This window comes from Bacillus rossius, chromosome 5 (assembly GCF_032445375.1).
Source record: "Bacillus rossius redtenbacheri isolate Brsri chromosome 5, Brsri_v3, whole genome shotgun sequence".
Lineage (NCBI taxonomy): Eukaryota > Metazoa > Arthropoda > Insecta > Phasmatodea > Bacillidae > Bacillus > Bacillus rossius.
This window is the reverse complement of record NC_086333.1, coordinates 45282849-45310370: the sequence shown is the minus strand read 5'-3', so window position 1 is coordinate 45310370 and position 27522 is coordinate 45282849. Positions and strand designations below refer to the sequence as shown.

Here is a 27522-nt window from a genome sequence, read left to right as displayed (position 1 = left end):
TCCAGTTTTGAGCCAAACGATTTTCAGACAATATCGACTGTAACATGGTGTTCTATCCGTGATATTGACAACCTATGGTTACTTGTTATAACATTCATACACGATGATTGCTATATATATGAGTGGTTATGTGCATGCTAGTGAGATTGTGTTTTGTGCACTTTTTGTATCCGCAACACAATGTCTTTTGTTGCATATTGATGGCTCCTATTATGAGACCTACAGAGTACCCTTTTATGGGATACTATCTCATATTAGGAACCGGGTCTCATATTAAGAGCTTCCTGCTAAATAAAGTGTTATGCATTTAAACATCAGAATATCATTTAACTATCACCTTGTTACAATACAATGATTATTTATTATGTTATAATGTAATTAAATTGCTTCATATCTAGTATATAGTAATATAGTTCTCGTTATTAACAAACTGTAATGACATATATCATAAGTAATGCTGGTCTTAGAATATAAATTCATAGTCATAAATTAACAGTTTTCTTTGCCTAAAATGACATTGATTTGAACTTTATTATTACCTTTCATATTAATGTTTTTCTTTTAGATGGATCCTAGCCGAAATTCGAAAAGGAAGAAATGGGACAAGGAGCAGATGATCCTAGCTGTCAAAGCTGTACAAACAGGTACTATGGGTTACAAGTCAGAAGCGAAACATTTTGGGGTACCAAAAAGCACAGTGGAAAGGTATGTGAAAAATACTGAATTGCGTTCTGATGATTTGGTAAATGTGCCATTAGGAAGAAGGCCTACATTAAGCTGTAAACTAGAAAATGAACTTGTAACGTACTGCATTGAGATGGATAAAAGGTTTTATGGGTTGAGGAAATGTGATATTAAAAGGATGGCCTTCCAACTCGCCATTGCTAATGGTATCAAACATCCATTCTCAGAAAAAAATAAATCAGCTGGTAAGAAGTGGATGGGTTCTTTCTTAAAGCGTCATCCACAGTTGTCATTAAGAGTTCCCCAAGGCATTTCTCACGCCAGAGTAAAAGGTTTCAGTCCTGAAAATGTAAAAAAAAATTTTGAGCTCTATGTAACTGAATTTGACAAAATTAAAGGCCGTCCTCACAGGTTGTACAATGTTGACGAGACTGGGGTAACTGTGGTACAGCACAGAGCTGAGAAGGTAATATCCCTGAAAGTAAAACGAGAAGTAGCTGCACTGACATCATCTGAGAGAGGGTCCCTCATAACAGTCGTTACTTGCATGAATGCAGTTGGTTCTTTTGTCCCTCCATTGATAGTGTGGCCAAGGAAGAATATGAAAATAGAACTCATGGATGGGGCACCAGCTGGTTCTATTTGGGGATGCCACCCTTCTGGATGGATTCAGGGGGATTTGTTCACAAAGTGGTTTGATCATTTTATTGAATATACAAAGCCATCACTTTAAGACCCTGTTCTTCTTGTTCTCGATGGCCACTACTCACACACCAGAAATGTTGATGTGATACGATTGGCTAGAGAGAACCACGTATCAATCATTTGTATCCCTCCTCACAGTTCACACAAAATGCAGCCACTGGATGTAGGCTTCATGAAGCCACTGAAAACCTATTATGCCTCAGAAATACAGTCTTTTTTAAGAAACAACCCTAACCGTATTGTAACACCACTCTTGGTTTCAAAGTTGTTCAGTGCAGCATATCAACGAGCTGCAACAATGGAAATAGCTGTCAATGCATTCCGCAAAACAGGATTGTACCCATTCAACAGTGATGTGTTTCGTGAATGTGACTTTGTAATTCACAGTTGTCAAGAAATTCTTGATAGAGATGTTCATACCAGTGCAACTATCATCGCCACTTCGAATGACACATCAACTGGTGCAGGACCATCTAATTCTCACCCTGTTCTGCCTATGGATCGCCCACATTTTTCTGGCACAGGGCCTTCTGATGCTAGTCCTGCTCAAACTATGGACATCACACCTATCTCTCCTAAAGACATTAAGCCACTTCCTAGTCTTTCAGCAAATTTACAAAGCCGAAGATGTGGCAAAGCATCTGTAATAACCTCATCGCCTTACAAATCTGATCTCCTGAAGAGTTTGGAAAGAGCTACAACAGCAAAAATTAAAAAAAGAAGCTGCATGGAAATGTCATAAAACCCTGACGAAAAAACCTTCTGCCAACACACAAAAGACAAGATCACGAAGTTGTACAAGAAGATTAATGGAACAATCCAGCAGCGACGAGTCGGATGATGATTTCGACATCTTATCAGATAACTCTGGTGAAGAAGACAACGATGCTGAGTGCCTCTTCTGTGGATGCATATTTTCAGATGACAAACATGGCGAACAGTGGATACAGTGTAGTGTCTGCTGTCGTTGGGCTCATGAACATTGTGGTGCCACTGACAGTCACTTTGTGTGTCCTCAGTGCCAAAAGAGGATAAAGAAATAATGTGTCCCATACTAGGAAACCTTTTTTTTCCTTTGGAAAAGTGCAGTGTCTTCCTTTTTTTGCATAGGACATAAATTTATTAGTTTAAAACAATATGTATATATTGCATTTTATAGTTAAACATATCAAGTGATTTATTAGACGTCAAATGTTAATTTATGTTCATTTAATAAAAACATATGAATTTTATTTAAAAGGAGTCCCATAATAGGTGCCTTTACCTTATGTGTTACGAGAAACTGGCGTTATATTCCAACCTAAGGGTACTTCATATGTGTGCACTTATTTGGTACTAAATGGGTTGTGAGCTCATATAATCATGGAGACTTCGTCTTATTGATCGTCTGTACATATCAGTGCAAGTCAACAGCAGAGTTAATCATTGTCCAGTTAAAAGTTTTTGGCCAGAATGAAGTACTTTATCGCTACTCAAAAAAAAATTATAACATAAACCCACGAGCAGTTACATGAACGACTTTGAAATCACCACGTCTAATACGTGGTTTTCTTTTCCATCCATAAAATTATGTCATTAATTAATAAAATATATTAAACTGTTCTAGAATAATAGCATAAACTGTATAAGGGTTCACTATTCATGATTTGGGTGAATTTAAACTATTTATTGATTGTTAATTATGTCTGTATTCCCCGGTTAAGTAAGCTGGTTTAATTCTAGCACTATCCCGGGTATTCAAATTTCTTGAACATTTGCATACTTACATACATATTCCTAAAGGTATTAAAAACAATTCTTTTCTATTTCACTTGACAGACAGCTTTCTATCTTCCTCATTGCATTTGCCTATTCTTGCCTCGTAGGTCCTTACAACGGTCAGATAACCTCGAAAAAAAAACACATACGTCGTTGAGTTCCAAATGAAGTTGGTCTTTTTTTTCCCTGGTTCGCTTTCTTCTGTTCTAAGGGGACCGAGTTCAACGATCAGTGTGGCCTTAATGAGTGTTTGCCAGTTCGTGAGTTCAAGTCCCACTTTGGACATGCGCGTGTTCGGTACCAGTTTGTTTGTAAGCCGTTCCCAGCTAGGTCTTCCTTCATTTGACCGTGGGTGCTAGTGCGAGGCATACTTAAATGTAACCCGTATGATTTGCTTACTTAAAGGCCCCGTCTACCTGGATATACATACGGTGCGCAGAGCTGCCGGAAAAACCACGCGATTTGAAAACTACTCAAAATATCCGAGTGGGGCCTGTTTACGAAAAGCATGTAAGAGTTCACCGAGGACCGAAATAGTTTTTTTTCCCCGATTAAGTTTTTAAACTGTGTTTTTGGAAGAGTGAAAATGGCTAAAAGGTGTGTTTTTAGAGTAATTGTTTAGGCATAAAACAACCTATACATATTTTTGAAAGCACTTAATGGACTTGCATTACACCTTTACTTTTATTTCTCCAACGTATAATATTACGGTGAACGCTCAAATATCATAGTTGTCCTATGCGTGACGAGAAGACTGCGCGCCAGTTCAGAGCATTGTGCTCAGAGGCGATATCGCACTAGAAACGCCAACAGACGTCGCGCTTATCACCTGGCCTCAGCAACACATGTACGCCCTGACTAGACGGCCCCCTTAAGGTTTAGCTTCTCACTTCATTAACTATATCGGTTTTCGACGTTTCGCTCTGCATTGCACCATGGATCTCCAGCAAGGGCAAGAGGAACGAAGCCACACAGGGTCTTGCTCTGGCTGTGAACCAGCAAGGCCGAGTGTAGCGCGCCTTCCTCCTACAATTCACCTCCCGTATAGGAGAACGATTTTACTCTACAAGATGATACGTCTCCGAGTGCCACCGGCCAGGCTCGTACCTGTTTGTTGGGTCACTAGGCTATCGCGTGCGGTCATGTAGCTTCACACTACACACCGCACCCGAATTTAATACGTCACTTGATTACCAGCACACTTACAAGCCTGTAATATTTCAGACTTTACGACACTGACAACACGTAATTAATTTTAGCATTAAGTGGACACACAAAGATCCACCCGTCCGATTCTGTATTCTTCCACTTGGATGCTTCCAACTAGCTATTAAAGCTTATATTTTTGAGGAAATTTATTTTGTAAAGGTTTACCGTTTTGATTATCATGTACGCTAAGCACTTTAAATAATGAAAATGACTTCAAAATATTTATTTAAATGTTTATTTTTCGAATAACCGTACATTATTAATTACTTTAGTGTTTCAGGCATATTTTTTCAAATATAAAACTTAAAACGTGTTCATAGGCAAGATAAAAACATTATACGGAAGCAGCTTAGCAAATAAACAAACTAAAAAACACTTTAAAATAAAGACAATACCTTACATACATTTTTTTTGTTATGATTTCATCCATCCGTCCGTTGAAAGTTTAAGCTTTGTCAAGGTTTTGACGGACGGGCGGATGGAAATTTTTGGGTCATCTGATTGGTTGTATGTCACGTGATTGACGGACCAACGAGTGAAATTTAAAAAAAATCATAACTTAGGCAAATAAAATGCCTTAAGATGGCTGAGAAACACTTAACGAACTTCCTTCACTTTGATATCTTTCGATCATGAGTGAGCAACAAGTAGGTAAATAGTTACTTTTATTGCATACACACATGCATGACATAATAAAAATATATTAAAAAGAAGCGATAACCAACCTTCCGGCCAGCAAAGAAATGCGGTCACCATTGGTGTTGGTAATATTCTCTTGATGTAGTTCACAAAGTCTTTTATTAGCCGCCGGGTCTGATGATAATGCACCGTTTTCGCTTCGTATGTGTATGCTCCATTTAAAATATTAATAAAAAATAGTATTGCGAATGCGGATGGTGTGTACATTTCTTTACGTAAATATAAAAGAACTAATTTATTTTTCAACTATTCTTAATTTAGTTTTTTGTCATAACCTCCGAAAGAAAATAAAACACTTTTTTTACCCAGAAAATATATGAGAGTAAAAAAATATATATTTTTTAAATTCAATGATAGTAAGTCCCGGAACAGCGTGAAATGGGGGAAATTTTGGAAAAGAATCGCTTTTATAACTTAAATTTCTTCTCAGAAAATGCATGCGAGTTAGACTGGCCGAGACGCGGCGGGATACTCGAGGAAGTCCTTCAATAAAGAAGCCATGATCACAAAGGAGGGGCCGCGATTACTAACTGGTAGGATCTCCCGATGAAAGAGCTCCCAGCAAAACAACCGGATAAGAACTCAAATTGCGTAACTTTGACTCACTTTGTAACCCAAAATACAAGGATGTTCTTTAGCTTACTCAAAACCAGCCCACTTAAAAAAAAAAAAAAATTAGTGTGGATTTAAGCAAAGAGAGAACAAAACTTTTAAATTTATTTTTCTAATAGTAATACTACTGAAAAACATTCGTGTAGTCAAATAAACACACCCACGAATCAAAATATATTCTCATTTTAAAATGATGTTGCTTGGAATTTTTAAGTAACATAGTTAACGCACAACTGCGTGATCCCTTTCTGGTTTTCATAAGAAATATGTACCAACTTTATTTTACTTAAACATGAATAAGTTTAAGTATTTATTGGGGAAAAAAGCGCGTAATGATCCTTAAATATTAAACTATAATTTTTACACGGTTATCATCAAATCTTAATATACTCTTATAGACATTATGTATATTTCAGTAGTATCACAGGCTTCATTTTAAAAATGTACTGTAAAAAACTCTTTTACGTCTTGACGAACAGGTATGGAATCAAAAAATATATCCATAAAATTCACGATTTTTCATACCTTTATTCCATGAATTACAGTAAATTTGTACAGGGTATGTTTTAATATAACCATGTATAAACAACAGTACAGTTTAGTATTTATCTTATAGCTTTGTATTAATTTTACATCTTTATCTAATATAAGAAAAAAATAAAATAAAATTGAAAAATGATTCTCTTGTGCCAAGTGCTTGAAGTAGTCTGTGCCAAACACCTAGCTGTTTGCAAGTGCAGTCTAAGCATACTAGCAGCTTCTCTTGTCTCGTTCACCGGACATTCTATGTAGTCTTGGAGACAGCGCGCAACATACGTTGATGAAATTTTTGCCTGCAAGAGCGAAAAACATTAAGAAATCTGAGACTGCGAAACACCATCCCCTCTGAGCAAGAGTGTCGGATGTGATCTCCTGTCAACACACCAATCATGTCCATCCAACTGAAGCAGATTTATCCTGGAGGGCCGGCTTCATTTGCCATTCACAGGGAAACAATAGCTAGCTCAGACTGTAATTGGTTTTGGTAAATAGAACAAAAATATTAATGTAAAATTATATATTTTTACATTTGTTCATTTACATGAAAACAACTGTATCACTACAAAATAGTGTTCGCAATAATACTGGGTTCGGATTATTATTACCGTGGCATTTATGTTTTGTTTTGTCCCAGTACCTCCAATAGTTAAAGTTATGTGTAAACCGTTCCCTGAATAGCTTTCCAGTATTAACTGCGCACATAAATAATCGCTGAAAAACAAGACAAAATCAAATTATTGAATATTCGATTAACTTTTCAATGGTTAAAAAAATTAAACTGTAATGAAACATCAATCAAAATATAAAACTATGCGCCAATTTTCGTAATAAATACTCAGTATTATCTTGAAAATGTATTTCATATATGCAAAAATAACCATAGCGAAGTGTTGTACAAAGATACAATATATTTCCTGTAGTATTACAAACTATAACTTGGCAACTGGTTTCCAAAGGAATCTTTTCTAAAAGTAGAGATTTTTTTCTGTGCATGCATACGTTGTTGCATTATAATGAACAATCTGATACTTTCGCGAAAAACACATGACCATCAACAGCTATCTTGATCTTGGCAAGGAACTTGAATCGAATAATGTCAAATGTTTTATAAAGACAGAAGATTATGGAAGTACATCTGCATTAAAAGTGAGAATATATGATTTCCAGTAGACTCCCTGAAATCCATAAAAATAATAGACATCTAACAGGAATGCTCGAAAATAATTATGGAGTGCTCTACGTCAAAGACGTCAAAATCGTGCAATAATCTAGATCAAATGTTTAACTGTAAAAATTGTTTATACTTTCTAAAAAATAAAATCCTTGGAAACTGAGCTTCAAACGATATTAATTGTAAAACAAAACTGTTAGGTAGAGCTCTGTATAATAGCAAATGGTACAAAGCTCTGCCTTGTTTTACAGGTGATATCGTTGGCAACTGAGTCTCTAAATACTATCCTTGTAAAGGTACAAAAACATTTTTATAGTATAGTGTGTATGTTGGTGATGACGCAATTAAAGACTATGAGGTTGGTGATGAAGATGAAGATTATAGCGATTTTCATAACATTTACAGTTAATGTTTAAATAATGTGGTACTAGTAGAAGATATTCATTACACATAGGGGAACGATCTAAACATATTAGTGGACAGGCTGAGACTTCTACTTGCTTCGTAAAATGCTGAAAAATTATCTGCCACCAAACAAACATGAAAATACTCAGAGAATTAAAGGAATCGCATACTATGAATGAATCGTATAAAGTATTTTTGTATTATCAAAAAATAATATAAAAGCATTTAAAAATGAAATAACTATGACTTACTTTAATGACTCCCTTTTTTTTTACCTTATTAGAGTTTAGGGTGCCAATGTGTATTTGTTTGAGTGCAAATATGCATGTCGATGTGCACGATTATTAATGTGCACTGAATTGTGTGTCATGATAGTAAATGTATGTTGAGTTGTACATCGATGATTACTATAGAAGGATCGATGGAATACAATGATAGAAAATCAGTGTGGTTTATTTCTTGGTAGATATTTATGGGATACAATAGTATAGTATAAGTGTTTGTGGGATACTATGATAAAATTATTGGTAGTAGACTAATATGATGATATGATTATTGTTTGGACATGATGATATAATAATTAGGGGGGACATGATTATAAAATATTTAGTGATATACAATGATAGAATTATTGGCGGAAAAACGATGATAGAAGGACCAATGGGATACGATGGTATAACAGTATAAGTATTGGTGGTGGGATTCTAATTTAGGAGGGTTGGTGTGATAAGATAACACAATCCTTCTATCACTGAGATACAATGATAAAATCAAAGGTATAATAAGTTATGTGTCTTTCGTGGCTCAGAGACCTTTTATCGTGTTTTAATAGGTCCTATATAAGGTTTGAAAACATGCTTTTCATAAAACTACAGCAGTCCTTGTGATTTAGAGACCTCATCTAAAATACTTTTAATTGGCCCTTTAGTAAGCATGATGCCTACCTTTGTGGACAGTCAATGTCCTAATGTCCATGGACTACTGTACCTGCAGGCGCAAAGCGCGCCGTATAATATAGCTCTACTCATGCAGAATATATATGGATAGAGAGTATGCTCGTGGTTTGGAGGAGGTTGTCCTGTATAGTTGTGAAATAAATGAGAATTAATTATATATTTACTCAGCCGGCAGTTTACTTTTATACAGTAGCTACTTATTCGTAATGATGATTAGTATGCTTGTCGAAAATGTAATAGAAAATGGAGGCTAATGATAATTTAGGCCTAAATAATTATTTTTTTGCTTTTACTTGAAAATGAAACGTGGATCTCAGTCGATCAAATTAATAAATATAAACATACAAGTCCATTTGTTTTAGATTTTTGGAATTACTTGGGCGATTTTGAAGGATTTTCAAATGGCGGCCAGCATGGCTGACAAGACGGTGGACGCAATGATGCCCAACGATCTGGTAACGGACACTAGTAAGCGAGATGATAGTACAATCTACCCGACGAAAATAAAATCCAGAATTGCAGCTAATATGATGACCAATATGACTGCTTTGACATCTCATTGTCAGAATTAATATATGTCTTAGAAGTAGTAGTAAAGGGTTAGTTTGTTGGATAATATTGCGAAGGTAGTATGAGTTGTATCAAGTGCATCCGTGTGGAATCAAACCGAGCGAGTGACTTAGAAGTCCATGGCTTAAGTACTTTTTTATCATATAAATTTTATGTGTTATAAAAAATTTCCAAATTTTACTTATATTTTATTAAATTGACCTCGGCGAGTTCAAAAGGGGGACTTTAAAGTCCATGACGTAAGAAATACATGTTTTAAATATTATTTATAAATTTTAAGAAATCTGAAAAAATAAATTTAATTATATGTGTCGTATTTAAAGGTCAAAGTTCAAGGTCCAGGCCGGGAATTTTTAGTTTAACTTGTATTATGTTCTTAAATTTTTCACTATATTTACTAAAACGTTTAAAAAAATTAGAAATATAGTATCACTTTTTAGATAAATCATGTGAAAATGATAATGGATAGATCACAGAGGGCAGTCAAATTTTTACGCAATTTTGTGTAACAAATCCTTTTCTACTTTAAATTTTCAATCAAACATGTTGTCACATAAAAACATTTACGGTTCTTCTACATACTAATGGTTACTCCTATTCAAAGCTGCGGTGTCCGAGCGGTTAAGGAGTTGGATTCGAAATCCAATGGGCTTGGCCCGCACAGGTTCTAATCCTGTCCGCAGCGTTGTGTTTTTTACAATTTTTTATGTGTAACATCTTAGCTCTCTGTATGCGGCATTAGTAGGAGTGATTTGGTGAATGGCACGGAAGTCACATGGAACGTAAATATGTAACCACGATGCTGCCATGAAAGAAGCTACTACCATCTAGTGGAAGGTACCTACATAATAGTTTAAAGAAACAAGCTTTCAACTGTCAGGATGGTACAAAGCGTCGACATCTACCGTATATATAAATGCACTACAGAGGCATGTATTCACAGTATTGTGTGACACTATGAAAGAAGCTTCTGCCATCTAGCCGCAGGTACTTGAAACGTTTGAAGAAACAAGGTTCTAGCTATTGGGATGGTCCAGAGCGTAGACATTCACCTTGTATATGTATGAACTACAAAAGTATCTGCAACTGCATTTACAGTCTTGCGTGACACTATGAAATAAATGGCTGCCATCTACCAGAAGGTACTTAAAGTCTTGTGTAACATGATTTTCAGTTGTCGCAATGATATGGCGCATCGACATCCACCTGCACTATAGAAGTATGTGCTGCTACCATCTAGCGGAAGGTGCTTAAAACTTTTGAAGAAACAAGGATTCAGTTGTCGGGATGGTCTGGAGCATCAACATCCACCTTAAACATGCATGCACTACAGAAGTATGCGCTGCTACATTCAGAGTTTTGCTTGACACGATGAAAGAAGCTGATACCATCTAGCAGGAGATGCTTAAAGTGTTTGAGGAAACAAGGTTTCAGCTGTCGGGATGGTTCATAGCGTCAACATCCACCTTATATATGCATGCACTACAGAAGTATGCGCTGCTACATTCAGAGTCTTGCGTGACACCATGAAAGAAGCTGATACCATCTTGCAGGAGGTGCTTAAAGTGTTTGAGGAAACAAGGTTTCAGCTGTCGGGATGGTTCATAGCGTCAACATCCACCTTATATACGCATGCACTACAGAAGTATGCGCTGCTACATTAACAGTCTTGCGTGACACGATCAAAGAAGCTGCTGCCATCTAGTGGAAGGTGCTTAAAACATTTGAAGAAACAAGGATCCAGCTGCCGAGATGCGCACCTCCTGTGCGCCAGCACCTCCAGCAGCAGCACGGCGACGGCGGCGACCAGCCCCGCCAGCAGCACCACCAGCACCGGGTAGCAGTCGATGAGGCCGACGCTCATGAAGCTGGAGCCGCGCGAGTTGCACTCGGGCTTGCTCGTGTAGTAGCGGTTCCAGTTGCGTTTCTGGAAGCCTCGCTCCAGCAGCTTGTTGTACCTGCCGGCCGACACCAGCGCTCGCGTCGAACCCATTCCCCGAAACCCCGACTGTCTGGTCACACGGGACTCTGGTAGACATGTTCAACTTTTGAGAGCGGTTACACACAGTTCGAGGCCATTTCTAATTTAACCTAAACTAAGGTAGTTCAAAACGACATCTCTTCTACATAAGATTATGATTGGCTGTTGAGTGTTGAGAGTATGAACTATCCCTTAAACGATCCCAAAAACTATTAACTAGTAAATAATTTATTGTTTTAAAATTAATTCTGATGGTAATTGCTCAAATAAATAGTATCCCCAACACATTCATTCATTGAATTCAACACATTCATTCCTACGTTAAACAGTCGGTCTTGGAGTTGAACATCCTATATACCAACTGCAGTGTAACCGTGCACTTTCCCGTTTGTAAACATGTTTACTTAGACTTGCTCACTTGAAGTTGTTCGGCGTTCCGTGCAACCGTGTCTTAAGTGTATAAAAATGCGTGGGAAACTTTTCAAGTGACTCTTTTCAAAAATTTCTCAGTATCTGAACTGCACAGAAACAATTTAACATCAAAAATAAATCAACATAAATAAAAAAAATCATTAGAAAATTGTTAAATGGATTTATTGAGATCTAAGAATTTTTTATCTACATGTACCTATTATATCATTATGTTGGGGCTTGTATGTCCTCATCTCTCCATTTTTGAATGTAATAATTTCACATATCATAGTATTTGTGGGCTTAAAAACTTCAAACATTTTATACTGTGTTGCTGTGTTATCAATAAAGATCTGACAGCAACACACACCTCTAACATATTTATCACACAGTTTATCATAATATTACCGAACATTTTAATTCTTCACAACTTATTACAAGCAGCGGGTATTTTTCAAGAAAAATATCTGAAGACTCATAGAAACGCAATAATTTATGGCCGCGTCCAGTAATTAGAGGCCATGAAGTAAGAGAAGCCATTTCCCTATTTGGCTGGGCCACTCAGCGCCTGTACCGAATGTATCATGGGTGTAGCTATGGTTAGTGGGAGAGGGGGCCAAAATAAGATAAAACAATTATATATATTTTTATAGACCTGATTTTTTTTGGGTGGTATGAAAATAATAATCTCCTCCCCTTCCACTATTCAGAAAAAGGCAGCTGGTTCGGTTCTCCTCTCCCAGAAAAGTTTTCAAAAGATGACACTTTAAACACATTTTTGACTATTTGATGTTATTTATATTTCAAAACATGATATTTTTAAATAAAACTAGACACTTACAAAATATGTACTACTGGTTATGGTTGAGACCTTAATGTGCGTTCAAAGGGATATAATTTTGGTATTAAGTTGCCTTAAGTTGGCCATCAATTAGTTAAATTAAGATGATTTATGAGTCTCTTTAGAGGAGCCATGACTATTTCCTTATAATGTATCATTATTGTTTTGGTTTGGTTGGATTTTAATCCTGTAGTTAAAAGGCCGCCAAGATCATAGTAGGTTCCAAAATAAGTGAACTAGAGTCAGTCAGAAATCGAAGCAACTACATTCGCCCTCGGCCACCAGGGACCATCGCTCGGACTTTGGGATGTGCCCCGACTCGGGAAGGTGAGATGGAACTCACGCCACGGCCATGATCTCCTTGTAGACAGAGTTCTTCTGGATGACCTGGTAGGCGTCCACCACCTGGATGTATGGGATGCGCGTGAGACCGCACTTCTCGTCCTCGTCGAAGGAGTCGAGCACCAGCTTGTAGCCCGTGCCGACCTCGAAGTGGAAGGCGAACATGCCCTTGCGCATGCGCTCCACGCCGTCCGCCAGCCCGATGAAGCGAGGGGGTACCCCCGGCGGCGCGATCTTCCTCTGGTAGATGGCCTTCCGCACTGGCTCCTCGGCTCTCTGTGGCACATCACAAACACTCATCTGACTTCTTCCTCTGGTAGATGACCCCCCACGTCGGCTTTTCGGCTCACTGTGGCACATCACAAACACTCATCTGGCTTCTTCCTCTGGTAGATGGCCCTCCGCACTAGCTTCTCGGCTCTCTGTGGCACATCACAAACACTCATTTGGCTTTCTTGTAGATGGCCCTCCACGTCGGCTCCTCGGCTCACTGTGGCACTTCACAAACACTCATCTGACTTCTTCCTCTGGTAGATGGCCCCCCACATCGGCTTTTTGGCTCACTGTGGCACATCAAAAACACTCATCTGGCTTATTCCTCTGGTAGATGGCCCTCCACGTCGGCTTCTCGGCTCTCTGTAGCACATCACAAACACTCATCTGACTTCTTCCTCTGGTAGATGGCCCTCCACGTCAGCTCCTCGGCTCACTGTGGCACATCACAAACACTCATCTGGCTTCTTCCTCTGGTAGATTGCCCTCCACGTCGGCTCCTCGGCTCACTGTGGCACATCACAAACACTCATCTGACTTCTTCCTCTGGTAGATGGCCCTCCACGTCGGCTCCTCGGCTCACTGTGGCACATCACAAACACTCATCTGACTTCTTCCTCTGGTAGATGGCCCTCCACGTCGGCTTTTTGGCTCACTGTGGCACATCACAAACACTCATCTGGCTTCTTCCTTTGGTAGATGGCCTTCCATGTATGCTCCTCGGGTCTCTGTGGCACATCAGACTATTGTACAGGTTTTTTTATTGTAAAAATTTAATTTTATTATGTACACCATCGTCTGAAACTCATATTTCTATGACCAACTATTTCTCCAAGGGGTGGAATAAACAAGTGTTGGAGGACAAAATAAAATCATTACTCCCTTCGTAGGCACATCTTCAAATTCATAAGAATTGTTTGTAAATATAATAAATTTTATCTAAAACCTTTGGCTGAAACATATTTTAATGAAACGAATTGTTACCGTAAAAACAGGGGTTGAATTAAAAAAAACTTACTACTAGATTCGTTGGAATTTATTAATAACCATCTTAATATTATTTTTAACTTTTTTTTTCAAAAAAAAAATAAACGAACACATATTATTGCAAGGGATGAAAAACAATATTTGGAGGTCAAAAATTATTGCATAACTTTCTTAGTAGGCATCATATGAAATTCGTTAAGATTTAATGCTGCATGCATTGAGTTTAAAACATTCCAAATATTTTCGCCGCATGGAATATGATAAATGTTGAATCTTCCTATGTTGGATAGTGGCGAACATATAGGATATAATGTAGGCTACATTAAGTTCTTAAAATGTTCCAGGAGTTTATAGATGTTTGCAAAATATTTCCAGAATAAATAGGTTCTTCTAAATCTACCTACGCCTGTAGGCTGTGCCGAAAGGGATTTTTGTTGTTGTTGTTGTTGTCAGCAGCTGTGGTCCACGACGAGCGTTCCCTTTGTATCTCCGAGAACTGCTGAAGTGTGTTTGGCATCTGAAGTGAGCGGGATCAGTCAGTCTCGGCAGAAGGTGGTTTTTGGACACAGTGATAATGGCGATAGAAAAAGAGTTCTGTGTTACTGAGTATTGACATTTACAAATGATTTCCTACTGGCCAGCAACCTCGCTGCTGGCTTTAGAAAATGTAATTCGTCCACAGATGAACACAAAAAACCAACACGATGCAGATACATTTCGGAATGAATTAGGTTAGTTTAGTAAGGAATCGTCCATGAACCTATAGCTTGTTCGATGGTCAATACCAAGGTCTGAGGGTTTTGCATCATCTGGAGTGAGTTTCGTAGGATTGGGTTTCAATGATTGACCCTGCTCACTCCCAGGAACCACTCTGGCATTTTCTTGGAGAAATTTGGGTCACTTATGGGGGAATATCCAACTCATAATGGCTCGCCCGTGCTTTGAAAAAATGGATCATCTCAAATACGAGAGATTTGAATCTCACGATGCAAGAACTATGAAATGTGCTATCTCTCGAGGTAGATTATACGTATGATTATATCTCGAGGTTGTAAGAACTCTCCTCGCTGGAGAAGTCGTCAGATGGGGAACACCAGACGCCTCGACAAGAATGATGCGAGTATTTGTGTCGCCAGCACACATGTGGTCGGCGGTGGTTATTTAAATTCTTAAACTAAAAGTTACGGACGCTGGTCACATATTCTATAACTGTTTGACTATTTATTTTGATATTTTGCTAAGCTCAGTTTGAAATGAATGCAGGTACATATTCACTTACAAACTGTAATGCAGAGATTTCTTTTTCCTTTTGGCTGATTAGTAGTAATATCAGTTCTAGCGGAGACATTTTGTAATAAGTAAATTTGCTGTGTTACATACATTGGATTAAGTACCCAGCGCCCCTTGTTGATGAGCACTGTTTATTTTATTACTTATAATCTGTTTTAATTGCAAAGTTTCTTTATAAACTTTATTTTAATCCCATATTGCATTAATGTTCACAGCAAACCACTTAAAGAACCCTGACATAGTGAATTCGGCATTTATAATCCACACTACTCGAATAGTCATTTGTGTTTTGAATGAACTGTATCTAACTGTCCCCTTGTAGAGGTTGTGACTATTATATATGTATATATATATTAATCTCTTGTGTTGTGTTTCATGCGCACCTTGCATATTAGCGTCCGTTACATTTAGTTTAGTAAATAGAGTTCTCTGAGTTCGGACACGGTCTAAGACAACGGCCTCGATAAATATAAGCCTCGACATTTCATAACCAAGCATTTCGCACCCAGAAAAGTGACGTCGAGATAAACATGTGATCAACTCATCGATGCGTCCAAAATGTTCTTTAACTTTAAAACAATGACTTCAGGACTTCATGGTAGTGATTGATTAATTTGGTCTTTTAGTGATCCGTAATGCATAGTATAGCTTAGGAAGACCTACATAGTAACATTCTGAATAGCGTTGCTGGTTAATATTCATTATGTAAATTTCTTAATTTTGGGGGTGAGAGAAGGGATATATTTAATGTAAAGAACGTCAAAACAAGATAGTATAATGCCTGAAGAAGTAGGCGAAATATTTTTACACATTCTTTATAGCGAAACTTATTTTTCTCTCATTTTCATATTAACTGTTAGAACTTTTAAATATGATTCATTAACAAAATCACTAATACAATTATTGTACAGAGCTGCGGTGTCCGAGTGGTTAAGGAGTTGGACTCGAAATCCAATGGGTTCTACCCGCACAGGTTCGAATCCTGTCCGCAGCGATTTCTTTTTATCTATTATTTAACTGATTCTACTGAACTAAAATTAAATTTTTAATTGCAAATTATTTATAAAATTATCAATGCAATCGATTTACTAACAACATTTTAGTTATTGGATGTACTGGGACAACACAAAACGAAAATAATTTCAGGGTAAGAATCCAAACCCAGCGTTACTGATAACACTATTTTGTAATTTTACATGAGTATTTCATTTCCATTTACACTAAACATTTGCAGTCGTGCTCTCTCTCTCTCTCTCTCTCTCTCTCTCTCTCTCTCTCTCTCTCTCTCTCTCTCTCTCTCTGCGGAGAGGCCAGTACCTCGAAGAAGTATCTGTTGTAGACGATGTCGTGCACGGCCAGCTTCAGGCGGCTGTCCAGCAGGTCCCTCAGGGTATTGATGGTGTTGGTGGACGACTGCAGCAGAGCCACGATGCACGCCGAGTACGACGTGTACACGAATATCACGAATATGAACATCTGCAGGCTGACGATCCTGCCCGGCGTGCCGCGAGACTCCAGCGGTGAGCCTGCGACGAGAACAATACCATGTGCCGCGTCTCACTTCGCGCGACGCCACACAGCCACACACTTGCTCGGGCTTCCGGGTCGCGGCCGCGTCTCGACACAGTAACCTACTTAGGTGACTACTATCCTGATGACGGAGATCACAACGCCGGCCGAAACGTCGGTGACGTTTTCGCCTTGCAGCGCGGCTAAAAACCCAGAAACCGAGCATCTCCAGACAATGGCCATCATCATGTGACGAAACTATATATTGTCGTCATGAAGATGATATGTCGTAAATCATACAGACACGTGTACTTTGAGGTGTATTAAGTTACTAGGAGGTACCACAGGTAGTATTTTTATTATTTGCGAGCTCTCGATTCCTGTTGTTATTAATATGTCTGTGGTCGGTTGGAGGATTGGTCTCCCCAAGTTCGGACCACACCTGTCAGCATACTTACAGTGCCTGGCTTGCGATCCCAGCGCCGGTCGAAGATATCTGGCGCTATCCATCAGACGAACAGCGTAAACCCCCCCCCCCCCCTTGGTTCTACATATTAGCTGCAGGTGCAGAGGAAAATGGACTTGTGTGCAGCCGTGAAGTACAGTGATGTGTGTTCTCGGAAAAGAGGTGTTTCTGGAGGCATGGTATGATTTGGAACTGCAACTAAAAACCAATAATATTATGATACGAATGCATTTAAGTCTCCATTCTCCTTTGATTCAAAAAATGAGTGCTCTACCCTATAGTTAAGTAATGTGCTTAAAATAGAAAATTTCCATCCAACAGTGTGTGCTCGCAAACGCAAAAAAAAAAAAAACACAAACTAAATGGTCTTCAAGAGGTCACTGGCTGAGGAGCTGCAGAGCAGCACACCAAAGCGGTATTATAATAATTAGATTTATCGTAATATATTATTATCTAATGACATTAAGAACAAAAGAAATTCAAAATCAAATGTTAAAAAGTTATACTCTCAAGAAATATAATATGTAATGGATAATGCATGTCCATGCCCAGAGTTTTCGCTGCGTCATGCAGGTTTTATTAACCTGGGAACAAATTAATATGGTTATAGTCTAGAGTTAAGATAGTATAGTTAGCCACGGCTTCAACCGCTGCCATGGCTGGCCAATCCCCGCACAAAGCACACAGTGCATGCGACCCTTCCCTGTATGGCTAATCCCAGCATGACTAGGCGTATAGGCTTCAGCATGATACTCACCTAGGTCCCTCCATAACCCAGACCCCTCCTATAAATACACTAAATTTAGTTCAGTTAGAAAATACATTTATTGGTTAATTGTTTTTCGCTGACGGTGAGGTTATCAAGTTACCTAATCGCTTCCCATTAAAATTTATCTGGGGTCGATACCCAGCAACGTCAAACTAAAAATCACATCGTGGGGTAAACGTGGCAGTCGTTGAAGATGGCCAATGGGTTTTGTCAGGGTACTTCTCACGTCTACTTTTGAATCACGATTTGTCAAGAGAACTGTCAAAATCAGCTAATGTAAACATTACGCCTGTACCTCGGAAGCATAAGACACTATGTCCACTTTTGGGGGAAATGCTCTTTTAGCCATAAACTGGGCCACCGTTTAACTTTTTTACTAGTGGTAAACAAACCTAAGATCTACGATATGTTAAAATTTCATATATTTTGGGTATAAAATAATTGAGTAAATTAGTGAGGTACTATTTAAAATTCTTTAAACTGCTACCATGAAATTATGACTTATGTGACATAGTGTCTTCTGCCTCCTAAGTACATCTACGTAAATTTTGTTTTTTTACAAATTTCGATTCAAAATCATTTCCTGGTTGAGGATGCTATTCTATAAAATCGTAATTGTCACAGTACCAATATTTAATTATAATTTGCAGATGTCAGACACTTGTTGCATTGAGACCGGGAGGTACAACGCGCCGTGAGAGTTAACCATCGCAACAATGTGCCATTTACGTTCACCGTGACACATTATTTCAAGTTTGGACAGACCCTCAGGCAAATAAGATTCCGTTGTTGGAGCAACAAAGGTTCCGCTGCGTAGCTTGGATGCCCATACAGCATACCCATACAGTACATGATGCAACCGATACATTTCAGGAATTTTACAGAACCTCAATGAGTTAGGATTACCATGTGAATAGCACACATCCATAAAGCAACTGATATTAACAAAGATGAAAGGCAATTTTTGTTAGTTTTATGTTAGTTTAAGTGACTTACGCTATGCATAACGTTTATCGTATTAGCGAAAATATACTTAGTAATTGACTATCATTTGTTATACGTAAAACATTTGGTAAATTTCTTTTAAAAATACATTTGCTGTATATATAGAGAGGACACAGCTATAAGGTACCTAATTAAACCAACTGACCGGCAAATACCAAACTGTAGTTAAAATCTTAATACGTATAAAAATCTGACACAATTCTTTCATAGAAAATTGCTTTCAGAAAAAAGGTTTTCGGGCATATAATAAAAATATTTACTTTGTAATTCTTTTATTTTTTTAGAAAACCCGTCCGTATTATCAACGAAGATATGCCTGTGTAAAATTAGCGTCTGGTAACTCTAAATTGAAACATTGTATTGTTTGTACATCATCACAGTTTAAATTATTTCGCTGTATCGCATTATTGAATGGTTGCAGCTGCTTCTCAATGTTTCAGCTACATCTCACGATTACTGGAGCGTTGTAATATTAGTACAACGTCATAGAAACGTGTCTTAAAAGTTTTTGGTGTGCGGACAAATCCTGTAGCCAAGATTTTGTGAAGGCGGGGGTGGAGTATAACCATTATATCATTTTTACGAGCAAGAGTTCCTTACAGTTGAATTTTAAAATAAGTATTGATTGCCACACAAAAATCTCAGGGAATAGTAGACTTTTAAAACTCCAACGTTCACGAATAAAAAATTGCAGCCTACTAAGGATTGCAATAATTGTAAATTGTTTTGATTTTCTTATTCTGTAATGCAGCCTAACGTCCAATTCTGGACGAGGAGGGTGAAGCCAAAAGGAGAGGGGGATTTGAGTGTACTACACCTACCTATATGGTGGCCGTTTGTTTAAGAATGTTTCAGCTTTAACTGTATTGGAGGTTAAATTGGGGGTAAATGTCAACTCATATCATTACATTTGTATTAAGAAGATTATTATTTTTGACTTTTTATGTATATAAACATATTAACCAGTATTATTTTGATCTCATTTTCTTCTGAACAGCTTAACCACAGTCGATAATAAAAGCAGTCTAGAAAAGCTGACACAAATAAAAACAAACATCCGCCATATTGGTATGTGAAATCAGAAAAAAATTGGGAGAAAAACGGCTTCACGTCTGATGTCTAATGCTTCATATGAATCCTTTTCCAATCTCTGGTCCGGACCCCCAGGCCTTATTTGCTCCATGGACGGGAAGCCTACAACTCACGTAGTTTCGGTTCCCTACCACGTTCGTGCAACTTCGGATTTCTCTCAAAAATTGAAATTAAAAAAATCGAAGGGTTAGGTTAGGTTAGGTCAGTCACAACATGCTTGTTTTCATTGGAAACTTCTGATTTTGCGGCTGAAGTGGCGTTAATACCAAAACGCAAAACTTCGGAAATCTTCGGAAATTCTTGCAGGGAACCGAAACTACGTGCGTTGTAGGCTTCCCCCATGGACACTGTAGTGCAACGACTATATACCTGGAAGACTGGAAACTCAACGTTATCTGTACCCGCATACAATCATCGACTGCAATGCCATCTATGAATTTACAAATAAAGTAACGTGATCGAAAGAGCGTGACAATTATTAAAAATTATTGAAAAATCTAATGACAACGAGTTTTTTAAACTCGAATGGCGTATTAACAGTAATAAACACCTCAAGTGTTATTTATTGTCAGGATGCTCGATAAATTTTCAGAAAGCCGAAAAGGGTTTTTATTCGTCATAAAAAAAGTAATTCTTTACTTTATGAACTATGTTATACCTGCTTGACGTCGTACCGACCATGGCCTTTAAGCCCGTGCTCCGCACCGCCAGTACCGTATCCCGTTTTCGGAGCGCGCCCCTTGCCCAGCCGGATTGAGTCAGGCGAGCGCCTCGGGCGTGACCCCAATAGACAACAAACCTCATTAACAGTCACCACGGCCACTGGCCTTAATTAAAATGCCCGTGACTATGATCAAGTCGGAATAGGAGAAGTCCCTCTAAAACAATTCACAGTGGGACAACATGTTAGTAAATTTACAGTCGCCAACTTGATGTCACAATTTAAATAATTAAATACATTAAAACTATTGCTAAGCCTTAAGCACCCAATTACCAGGTGCTACATTTTAATTGGGCACATGGAACATGTTTTAACTGGTAATATAGCAAATTCAATTAATATAAGTTTTTTGACGCCGACTCACAAAGAAGAGAAAGTTTCTCTTCCTTGCGAGGCGGCCATGTTCGGCAGTCTCGAACCACTCCGCGCCGGGAACAGACGTGTGTCCGTGGGCAGCATCCAAGTTTTCTTTTTTTGATTATTTTATTCTGAACTAAATCTTTAAATTTAAACCTCTTATTAATTCATAGCTGCCCACGTCGACTCGGCGCGTATTTTACGGAACCGGGCCTATCCCGACCGTCTTCATCGTGATACCGCGCTGCAGATCGTATCACTCACGTAAGTGTTTCACCGAACTTCGGAGCCCGCTCATCGACCCCCCCCCCCCCCTGCACCCGTTAACTTTCGGCGCTGGCCGTCTCCAGCGAGCATCGACCCGCGTCCCGCGAGACTGTCGCGTAGTGTTATGTTTTTTCTGTGTTAATTGTGTAACGGCTAGACGTCGCCAAGTGTTGGTGAGAGTGTTTTGTAGCGGGACTAGATTAAAGGTAATTCTCACCAACTCGTGTACAGTAATTTTCCGGAGTCTCCCGTCCTCCACACGGCCGAGCGGCCTTCACAGTCAAGGGAGAGCCATTCAGGGTAGATTCAAGCCGTGTACCTGGCGGGGCACGTGGGAGCAGAGTACCCACGACCCAACACCAACGGCCTAGCAGCACGCTAGCCTGGCGCCCCTCCGGACAACAAGAGCACCGCGACGCCCGTAGCGCCCATCAGGTACCCCCCGGGCCTTTCACAGAGGTCGGGTGACGGCATGCTAATTTAAATTTCTTCAGTTATTATAGAAGCGATCAGCTTGTAACACATCACCACATTTGACAAAAGCAAAATATTGAATGATAATGAATGTTTTTGAATACTTTAGCTCATGTATTAAATACTGTCATACACATTTCAGTGATTACTGAACTCTTAAGTGTTAGCGCTCTATAAAAGGAAGTAGCAGGCTGCCGCACGCACCTTGCTGGCAGAGCGCCCCCAGAGACAGCAGCACCACGTCGCTCCAGGCGACCTGCTCGCCGGGCCGCCGGCGCCGCTCCCAGCGCAGCGCGGCCAGCAGCAGCGCGCCGCACAGCACCAGCAGCGCCGCGCCGCCCAGCCACACACCCCTCGTGAACGGCATCACGAACACGTTGCGCACCGACGACAGCGGCGGCTGCCGGAACACGAACCCCAGCCTGCGGGCACGAGCGCCGCTCAAGTTCGTAAACCTTCCCACACAAGGGTCGGTGAGTTAACGTCATTTTTGTTTAAATGTAAACGGCGCCTTCCAGGTCATCCGAAAATATTTCATGTGACTTCTGATGATCTTTTCCGTCGAAAACTTCACAAAATTTAAACCAATCGTCCTAGCCTGTCTTACACTTCTTCCATCTGACAAGTACTCCAATTTATTAACGCCTTGCATTAAAGAATAAAACACTTATTGGTTGTTCTTTTCTCCCTATTCCCCAAGTTTCCCAGTTTCATAAACTACCAGTGTCTGTAACTTAAACCACTCTCATCTTCACCGGTGCGAAGTGAGGACACCCCCCCAAGATAGTGCATCCAGGTAAATGGACGGCAGAAGAGTCTACGCAATAGGTGGGCAAACTTGGTCTGAGATCTCTCCCTGCCATTCCTGCCATATGTTAAAAAAAGTTTCTTATAATGCAGGCACAATTGAAAATGTGCATTATTGAAATTTTTTGATACGTGCTTTACCTCTTTGAGACACTGACGTCTAATCCCGTGCTCCGCACCGCCAGTACCGGATCCCGTTTTCGGAGCACACCCCTAGCACAGCCATAATGAGTCAAACGAGCGCCCCAGGCATGGCCTCAATAAACTCGAATAAACTTCAGGACATGAAACCCCGGGGACTCGATTTCATAAAACTATCAATAAATGAGACACTAGAGCAATAATTATTATTCATAAGCATTAAGCAAGTGCATCATAGGTAATCCGTGCGAGCACCGCATGCACGGAGTGGGCAACGAACCTCATTCCCAGTCGCCACGGCCACTAGCCTTAATTACAGTGCCCGTGAACCTGATCAAGTCAGGTTAGGAGAAATCCAACTTAAACAATTTACACGGAGACAATTTGTCTCTATATTGACAGTCGCCAACTTGGTGCGACATTTCAAATCATTAAATAATACAAAACAGCTGTTAAGCCTTAAGCACCCAATTACCAGGTGATAGATTTTATTTAAGCTCCTGAAATGTGTTTTTTGTTATAATTCAACCAATTAATATAATATAAGTTTTTGGCGCCGTCTCACAAGGGAAGGGAAAGTTCCCCCCCCCCCTTGCGAGGCGGCCATGTTCGGCAGTCTCCAACCACTCCGCGCCGGGTCAAGAAGTGTTCGTCCGTGAGCAGCCTTCACCATTGTGCTCACCGACCACTCCTTCTGTAAGTAATGTAATCACGTAACCTTCTAATTCGCTGCTGCTCACGTCGACTCGGCGTGTATTCCTCGGAGCCGGGCCTATCCCGACCATCTTTTTAGTGATTCCGCACCGCGTCGCGGATCACGCCACTTACGGTACTGGCCGACTCCAGCCACAGTGTTTTTAGTTAATTCGCCGCACATACGCCTGCCGGCTCCAACGTCACATGAATGTTACAGCTAATTCAGATTCACGCTCTTCGAGCCCTCCCAGAATCGTTAACCTTCGGCACTGGCCGTCTCTAGCAAACATTAATCATGTTACCGCGAGACTGCCGGGTTGTTTTAGTGTCGTGTTTTGTTTTAAAGTGTAAATGTAATACGGTGTAGATGCCGCACAGCACATCAGCATATAGTTTTTGTAGCGACTTTGTACCGCGTATTGTACGTGTAGGGCGTACAAGGTACCCACGCGTACCACCGGAAAGACCGTGAATTAAACACCGTTTGATACAAACTGTGTCGTCTACCGTCATTCTGCACCGTTCAGTCCTCCACACGGCCGAGCGCCGCAACTCAGGATAGGTTTCAAGCTGCGTATCTGGCGGGGCACGCGGGGGCAGAGTACCCACGACCCACCATCAATGGCCTAGTATCGCACTAGCCTGGCGCCCCCCAGACATCAGCAGCAGCACGACGCCCGTAGCGCTAGTCAGGTACTTTCCGGGCCTTAATCAGAGGTCGGGTGACAGCAACACTTATAACCAGGGCCCACAGCAAGCCTGCGCAGCACATTTCCCGAGTATTTTGCAGAAGAAAATTTTACTTGTAGGAAACATCTGCTTTACTTATATGTAAGTCATGTATTGTTCTTGATATACCTTGGAGACCCTGGTTGAAGATGCAGTGAGGCGTAATCAAATCGGCTCCAGTCTAAATGATGAAAACCCTCTAACCTTGGTATCGGCTAATACTCATACTAAAAGTCTTGAGTAGGTATGCTATATACCTGAGTCTAGCCTGGAGCCAAAATAATGCGCGGAATAATCGTGTATCTATCGATAGAACTTAAAGGCAGATTGTTGAAAATTCAAAGAATGTTTACCTCGCAAATGGTGGACATGAACATGTTAATCCAAGTATTCATATTTAAGTGTTTGGTTTGTGTTTATAGTCTATAAAAAATAATATGACACAGCACAAAACATCTTGAATAAAATGAATCATAAAATAGGCAATGGTAACACTAGACACAAAAATATTGGCTTCAACCAGTGTCCGAAGCTAAACACCGAGATTAGTGCAAGTTATGGTTGGTATTAAAAAAACCATCATGGAGGGAATCAATTTCCATGTATACTTTGTTACTGATATTTTTAAATTTCTATTAGAAAATAAAATACCTACCAAATTCAATCAACGAACATAATGTACAGTTACCTGGCATCAAGGAGTATACTAAAGGAGTGAAAATGCTCGGGAAAGAAGTCGGCCGCTGTCCCTTACTTGGTCGGCGTCGTCATGATGAGGTAGTGCACCACCTTGGCTCGCTCCTCCGTGTAGAGCACCGCGGTGCTGCCCATGTCGGCCTCGTCCCTCTCCAGGTAGCCGACGATGCCGTCCCACGAGCCGTTCACCAGGTACCCCCACGAAGGGTCGTGTCTCAGCAGCATGCTGCGCACAGAGGTCGAGACTGCCGTGTAGGATTCACAGGGACACTTCCCACTGCCCAGCGTCACGCTGGGATCGCGATGGACGCGACACGAAGGCGTCGCGGTGCTGACGATGCGATGGATGCGACACGATGGAGACGTCGCAGAGGAGGCGACGCGATGGAGGTGAATCTATGGACGCGACGCGACAAAGGCGGTGCGGTGGTGACGACGCGATGGACACAATGCGATGGACGCGACGTGGTCAAGACGATGCAGTGGACCTGCTGCGAATAAAATAATTTCTTTGCCAAACACGTTCGATACATCCGTTACATCAGCACGACCAAATTCTGGGGCATAATAAGACATCACGATTAGAAGGAATTTATAACTCCATCGCATCGCTGGCATGTCGTTGTTGAAATGTGAGTCAAAATTTTGTTTTCGGAAGATGGTTTGACTGGAGTTTTGGTATTATTATTATTATTATTATTATTATTATTATTAAATCTTTTTTCTTAATTTATCTATGAAATTTTTGAAATTTTTAAGCACACTTGATTTTCCTAATGAAAGTTAAATTTTGACTAAACATTTTTCGTCAACTATTATGATTTTTTTTAAAATATATTACCATTGGTGGTTTTTGTATGTATGTTGTACATGTATGTCAGAAATATTATTTCTATAATCGTTCATTTTGGTTGGTCGTGTGGGTAAAAACCAAATGTTTACAATCATGGGATATTTTGCTATCGCATCGCGTCCATCGCGTTTTTGTTGATTCCAGCATGATAAGCAAAAAAAAAAAAAACAATAGGAGACCACAACTGAACATCTAATAAAACACAGTGCAAAACACAAGACAAGACGCGGACACATTAAGTTACCTATCTACTTGTTACTTGTCCATTGAGTCCAAGACTTCTTTGGGTAAAATAAAACTACTTAAACCTATACCACTGGGTCTAGATCAGGAATTCACTGGAATTCCACCCAGTTTCAAATGTATTACGTTGCACACAAACAGTATTAATGCAATAGTTTTCAACATTTTATCATAAGACTGAAATAATCACAAACTGACAATCTTGACACACAAAATGTTTGAATGTAATGTTTAACTTTGAGTTCATGATACGGATAACCGATGAAATGCATTAGTGGGGTGAAGGTAGAGTTCTGAGGAAACCCACAGTCTTGTGGCAACGTCCGCCAAGTTTCCCACTTGTGAAACCGGATTTGACCCGGACCTGACTACCAAGCCCATAACCACCATACTTTTCCCCAGACCCAACACTGTTTTAGACTATTGAAGAATATGCGTTACTCTATAGCTGAAGATCTTTTTTTTTTTCTGTGGGAAATTGTCAACTGTTACATTTCAGCACTTTTTTTTAATATTTTAATTATTTTCGTAGTTATTCCACTTTCCTAGTAGGGAACTGTCAATAATCATTAGTTTATTTATTTCTGTACTGGTGGTGATTACATAGATACAATCATGGAGGATAAAATAGGTTATGATTGTATTTATTTTGTTTTTTCACAACATAGCTTACGTGGCGTTCATCATTTCGACAGCATGGACAGCCAACGCGTATCCAAGTTTACTAATGGTGTCGATGTGCTTGTTTTCCAGGTCGGTCAGATGGTTGATGGTGACGTTGTTTGTTATCTGGAACAAAAATTTTTAAATGACGTGCGTTTCAAGTGATAGAAGAAATTACATAAGAGTGGCAATTTTATTGTTTGTATTTTGTTTTCGAGATAATAATTATAGCAAACGGTAATCAACATTCCAGGTATTACTTAAAATATGATTCTACTTACAAAATTAAAATATTAATTTTATTTTATTTTTATTTTAGGTTTTATAGGTGAGTTTACTTTCAAAAAATTATACTGAATTTAATCCTCCTTGAAAATTTTAATTTTTCAAATGCTAAGTGTTTTGGAAATATTCACGTAAATTTAACACATTTTAGACTTTTTCTTTAGCGCAAAGACTAAACTTCGCCAGAAACTCAAGAACAATCAATTAATGCAGGAAAACTACCGAGTTTAAAACACACAAGTCGCAAGATATCACCAACACTAAACATGAAACTGTAAAAATGTAGAAAAAATGTCCTTTGCGGACTTTTGTCAC

General features: G+C 39.5%; 1 protein-coding gene and 2 non-coding genes across 3 annotated transcripts in view; 2 read left to right on the top strand and 1 right to left on the bottom strand.

The window, feature by feature from the left end:
* Positions 1–27011, bottom strand: part of LOC134532250 (uncharacterized) — a 53085-nt gene extending 26074 nt beyond the window's left edge. Inside the window, exons 1-6 of the mRNA XM_063368672.1 lie at positions 26933–27011; positions 25222–25389; positions 22299–22516; positions 16752–16960; positions 12886–13160; positions 11070–11267 (exon numbers count right to left, since the gene is read on the bottom strand). Of these exons, the coding sequence (XP_063224742.1) occupies positions 11070–11267; positions 12886–13160; positions 16752–16960; positions 22299–22516; positions 25222–25389; positions 26933–26946 (1082 nt within the window). The 5' untranslated portion in view covers positions 26947–27011. The remainder of the gene's footprint in view (positions 1–11069; positions 11268–12885; positions 13161–16751; positions 16961–22298; positions 22517–25221; positions 25390–26932) is intronic.
* Positions 9913–9994, top strand: Trnas-cga (transfer RNA serine (anticodon CGA)). The gene has a single exon. It is a non-coding gene; the product is annotated as a tRNA-Ser (tRNA).
* On the top strand, positions 16347–16428 carry Trnas-cga (transfer RNA serine (anticodon CGA)). The gene has a single exon. It is a non-coding gene; the product is annotated as a tRNA-Ser (tRNA).
* Positions 27012–27522: the final 511 nt, after the last annotated feature.